This window comes from Oratosquilla oratoria, chromosome 9 (assembly GCF_046742065.1).
Source record: "Oratosquilla oratoria isolate Oo_2021 chromosome 9, ASM4674206v1, whole genome shotgun sequence".
Classification (NCBI taxonomy): Eukaryota; Metazoa; Arthropoda; class Malacostraca; order Stomatopoda; family Squillidae; genus Oratosquilla; species Oratosquilla oratoria.
This window is the reverse complement of record NC_134785.1, coordinates 44035222-44040825: the sequence shown is the minus strand read 5'-3', so window position 1 is coordinate 44040825 and position 5604 is coordinate 44035222. Positions and strand designations below refer to the sequence as shown.

Genomic DNA, 5604 nt, shown 5'->3' with positions numbered 1-5604 from the left:
CCCATGACCTTAGTTTTATCTGCAAACATTTGATATCTGCAATTTACATCGCTCCCATCCAAGAGATTGCACGAAGTGGGGACGAGGTGACAAAGAAGAGATTTAGGGAGAAGAATAACAGAGGGGTGGGGTAAAGGAACTTAAAAGTGATCATCATAATTTTTGTGAATAATAATTTCCAATCATGAAAGGATGGTATATGTTTCAGGTTCGTAGGGATGCCACTGATGTCCATAAAATATCAAATGTGTTATCCTCGGCAATTTGCAATTATTATTTCGAACTATATGTTCTTGTCATTATCTGCACTTCGTGTATATTGATCCTTTGCCAAATAAAATTATTCTTATTATATATTATTATACATTAATAATTAACCATTACGGGGCATTTGCAAACATGCGTCTACCTTTCATTTACGTATATTATATATATATATTCGCAGATAGATTCTACACAAATATAATTTTCACGGTAGTATGAAGTAATCATGGTAATAATTGTTGTCTTTGTAATACAACAATTTAAATTCCCGAAATAAATAAGTAAATAAACCAAAACAGTACCTGGAGTGTATTGCATTTAGGTTGGCGTATAGCTACACATCTGTTTCCCGCGCATTTTCGTTGTTCGACTGAAAGTCTTGAAGTAGGAGCGAAGATCGGGCACCCAATAAGTAATCAAAATGGGTGCAACTACAGATGTCATCATCGACCAACGGCTGCGAGATATACAGAGAGAATACCTGGAGTTCTTAGATGATGAGGTATGTTAATTTTATTCATGTTTGTTGATAATTCTAGTGTATATGTCTCCTTTGTTCTAGGTGTGAAAGCCGAGACAACAATCGGGTTCACATCAGAAAATTATTTATTGTTAATTATAGGCATGGAAGGTGTTTATTGGTGTTTTGGTTAATTGAGTTTAGACTTACCAATACCGACCTTTGTTTAACACCCACCCCCCATGTATGAAAGCTGAAAAAGACGAGATTAAGGTGTCACTCCTATAGATGCATCAACAAATTGCTTTTGAAAGTAATGTTCAGCTTTTGTTAATGCATCATTTCGTAGTAGTATATGTTACGCAGGGTCTAGCAGTTTTGAATCTACTTGTTTTAGAATGTAAGCCGCATGCACTCAGTGGTGAACTTAATCAGCACATTGACATTTACATAGCCTTTTCTTCTGACTGTTGCCAGGTTGATTTTATTATGGGTGTACCACTCTTAGTATTCAGGGTTAAACCTCAGTTCCCTCTGTACCCAATGGCAATTTGTTTTTTGTTTTGACACTTGTCAGTCTTTTATATAGCAGTGCATTACCCTTTAATGCCAAGATTAACCTTTTACTTCAGAAGCGGGTGGGCAGCTTGCATAAAAGTAGTGCCTGGTGTCCATAGTACAGAGTGTAGTGGTAGGGTCAAGTGAAATCAACCTTGTGTTAAACAAGAAATTTGAACTTAAGATTATAGGCCAATTGACAATCTTTACCGTTCAAACTGGAATTTCCTGGGTTAATTAATTCAGACTTTAAATGTGATAGTACTTGAGGGAGGGGGTTGTCCCTCTAAGCAGAATGAAATCATCGAACATTAACCAAAACAAAATATCAAGATTGTAGGGCTTTACTATCAGGAGAGGTGCTCTCAGGTAGAAGGTGTCCTCCATTTGTGGACCCCCTGACCCTGACCCGTTGATGCCGTTGGGAGGCTTTCGTGATGACAGCTGAGGAGTGATGTCACTGGGACACTGACAAGTTCTCTCAAGTTTTGGTGACCTTACTTCTTGGCTGCTGACACAACAAATTGTAGTCAGGCTTATTTCTTCTACTGATTATTTTATTCTTCCCTTCTTCATGTTTTGGATAGTTGACGACCTTGGCTTGTCTTGGACTTAGAAACTGGATACACAATATTTTAGATGCATTCACCCCTTGGCAGGCCCCTCGGAGTGCAGACTTCGGTCTGTCAAGAGTCTGGTCCCAGGGATCCAGTTATAAATCCCCTGTATTTGAGGGAAATGGGGGGCACCATGCCTCAAGGCTGATGATGGAAGGGTTTTATCCCCATTTATCAGTGTTTACCCACCTTAAGGGAGGCCACCCCTCAGCAGAAGACTGAACCCCACTGAGACTGAGTCTCGCAGGATAGGAGCACTGCAATCCTCCAAAAGGGCTACACTATTTTAGACTTGCTGCCACTATAACTCCTGTTGATGGAGCAGGGACTCCTAAAACCCTATCTCTTATTGATAACCATGGAAAGGAAAATGACTTTGGGAAATGTCAAAGAATCCATAATAACTCTGGAACCATACACAGCTGATTTTAACAAATGTTCAAAATCTATTTTGTTTGTGAAGAAGGTTCCATTGAATTGGAGCTTTGATACTATCTATGGAGAATTTGTTAAGTTTGGAGCAAGAAAAGGAATTAAAAATAGGCTTGGAGAGAAAAATAGGTACTTTGAAACATGGATAACCTTTTTTAAATGCCAAAAATGCTGTGAAAGCTTTCAAAGAATTTACCCTGAAAAATATGGAAATGCAGTGCTCCCTGGTAGACTCTTATCCTATGTATCTGAACATATACAAACCTCTTGACCAAAATGAAGACCCCAAGAAAATACCAATCTATCATGATCACCAGATCCATTTATATGGCAAATCATAACAACTCATGGTGATCATGGAAATCTCTTCAAACTGAAAAAATGCATAAACCAAAAGCTTGGTCACATAATAAGACCAGACATAAATCACTTTGGATGAAAAAGCTTTCTTGTCCACACAAAATCTGATGGACAGGCAGCAGTGTTATTAAATATGAAAGACAAAGAGGACATAATTAAAAAAATAAAGCCTCATTATACTTTTAGTTATGCTAAGGGAGTGATCTTTAATGAAGATGTATATGACCTGCCAGAAGAGGAAATTTTAGAGATGTGCCATGATAACGTGTGAAAGATCTTTAAAGTACCTCACTCATCAATGACCATCATAATGTTTGTAAATTTACATTTGCCAAATGAAATTGTTTTGGAGAAGGAAATAATGAAGGTGTGACCATACAAATGGGTGCTCCAGTGCTATAATTGCTATAGATTTGGTCATGCTTCCCATATTGTGTTGGTGACAAAGTATGTCAATATTGCTACCAGCATGAACATGGTGAATGTGATAGACCCATGGTATGCACAAATTGTAAGGGAAACCATCATGCACACAGTGAGATTTGTACTATGTATATCTGGGAACAGGCGGCATTAATAAAGTCCTTAGATGAGCATATCAGCATGGGCCAAGCCAAGAAGCTGTTAACCAGGAATTTCTACTCAAATATAGTTTAAACTAAATCTAACTCTTCTTTTACAACAAATGATACTCCTTCAGCTTTCAGTGCTGGAGCTTATAAAACTACCCATATTGAGGCTTCCAGAGCTCCCCCAGCTCCCAACTGGAGGGGCCATCCATCCCCCCTTCAGATGGGACTTCTGGAGCTTCTGTTGGGACGTCACAAGCCTCTTCAGTTGAGACCTCATGAGTTCACCTCACAGGAACACACCAGACTTCCTCTTTGGAGATATGACATAGTTCCTTCCCAAAGCATAAGAATCAGCCTACATCTCAGGACCAAGCTGGTCCTGGGGAGTGGCATGGATCCCTAAATTACTTGGACAACTCTGCCACTTCACTACGGGACTTAAATCTCGCGGGCAGCAGCCAATGCCAGCCGTACGACGTGTCGTAACAATACTCTCATCATAAAATATAGTCACCTCTTATATTGATTGTTCTCTCTTTCACCCGCGAATTTTGAAAACCACAGAGAATGGGATTCAGGGCACATTTGGGAGAATGTAAAAACACAGGGGCGACTACAATAAATATAATCAAGATGCCAATATGGCAGCGTCGCGAATCCACTTGCTCCTCATGACGCCTACGTAGGCGGCACTGTATGGAAGGGGTTAAAAACAATTCTGTCCAAGATTCTCTTACTGTGATAGTACACTGGTTAAACAATGATGAAGAAATAGACGCTTACAATACGCCAGAAGAGGGTTCTCACTCCATCTCCCCATTCTTCACCTCAATCATCCAGCTACAACAAAAATGTTTAAAAAGAGAGTAGGCCAGCTCAAGGCTCTTAATTAAAAAGTCTTCAATTTTGTCCTTAGGCAAAGGAAAAAAAGTAAGGACAATAACCCAAATAAAACCTCCCTCTCGAACGTTTTCTAATTATAATCAACAGATCTAAGAACCAGAGTGAGATTCACCAAAACTCCGTTTTGCAGGCTTTTGCTGTCCAAATTTTTACTAACGGATGAATCGCCTTATGTTCATTATACCTTGATCCAATATTAGAAGATACTGCAAGACAGATCAGGCAATCCACAGCAACTTGAGCTGAGTGATTTACTGTCCCTAATTGATAAACTACCCCAACCCTATGTACTTATGGGTGACTTTAATGCAAACCATACACTATGGGGAGAATCCACTATAATTGCTGGGGTATATTTAATAGAAGCTATGCTAGGCAATAATGACATATCTTTTATGAATGATGAGTCCCCTACAAGACAGATATGGCTATCGACCTCACAATCTATTCTTCAACCTTGAGGTTAGACTTCCAGTGGTCATTGACTAGAAATAATCACGACAGTGATCACTGGCTTATCCTCTTGAAATGTATACAGAATACTCCATCTCCATGCTTACTGAAATGGAAGACAGATGAAGTTCAACTAAAGTTTATTGTAACATAAATTTCAGAGTCCTTTATCAGCATATGAACATTTTGATATATGGGACCACAGTGTCTATACCTAGAAGATCAGGAGATTCTCGTTGACCTAGAGTCCCTTGGTGGAATGATTCTTGCACAATGAGCTAGAAAATAACGAACTTGTTACAAAAGATATTGTAGATACCCTTGTCTTGTTAATAAAATTGTCAATAAAATAGCTCTTGCAAAACGAAAGAAAATATTTATACAAGCAAGGAGGGAATCCTTTATTAGATATATTAACAAATTAAAATACAATTCTCTCTCTCTGGTCTGGAATAGAATACAAAAATTGTAAGGTAAGTTTGTACCACCTCTTTTACCCATACAGGGGAGGTAGCTGAAGCATTTGGCAAGCATTTTGCAAATATATCAAGTGCCCATCACTACTCTCCTTCATTTCAAGCCATCAAGAACAATACAAAGGTTGTTCCTCTTGCTAGTTTTTACTCAGAGGAATACTCTTCCATTCACCCTTGAAGGAACATGCAATATCTTTATCTTTACCAACATCTCTAGAAGATGACATTATATATCCCATGATCTCAAACCTGCTGCCAAACAACAAAAAATTCCTTTTAGACATCTTGTAGTCAAAGGCCGCTTTCATTGATCTTGTTAAGTTATAAGTTTCTCCAACTATTTTGTTAACATGTTTGTCTAGTGCAGGGGTTCCCAAAGTGGTCGATGAGATCATCCAAGGGGTCGAAAGGGGGTCAGTAGATTGCTAGGGGGTCAAAAAGGGTCAGTAAATTACTATGGGGTCGAAAGGCTGTCTTTTGAATTAAATGGTTAACATGAAATTAACTTG

The 5604-nt window shown here is 38.7% G+C and overlaps 1 protein-coding gene across 2 annotated transcripts in view; it reads left to right on the top strand.

Moving 5' to 3' along the window:
• The first annotated feature begins 580 nt into the window (after positions 1-580).
• Positions 581-5604, top strand: part of LOC143028355 (zygotic DNA replication licensing factor mcm3-like) — a 42610-nt gene continuing 37586 nt past the window's right edge. The window contains exon 1 of one of the 2 annotated variants that reach the window (XM_076190303.1): positions 581-766. In XM_076190303.1, coding sequence (XP_076046418.1) covers positions 686-766 — 81 coding nt within the window. In that variant the 5' untranslated portion in view covers positions 581-685. The remainder of the gene's footprint in view (positions 767-5604) is intronic. The other variant, XM_076190302.1, reaches the window with a different exon arrangement.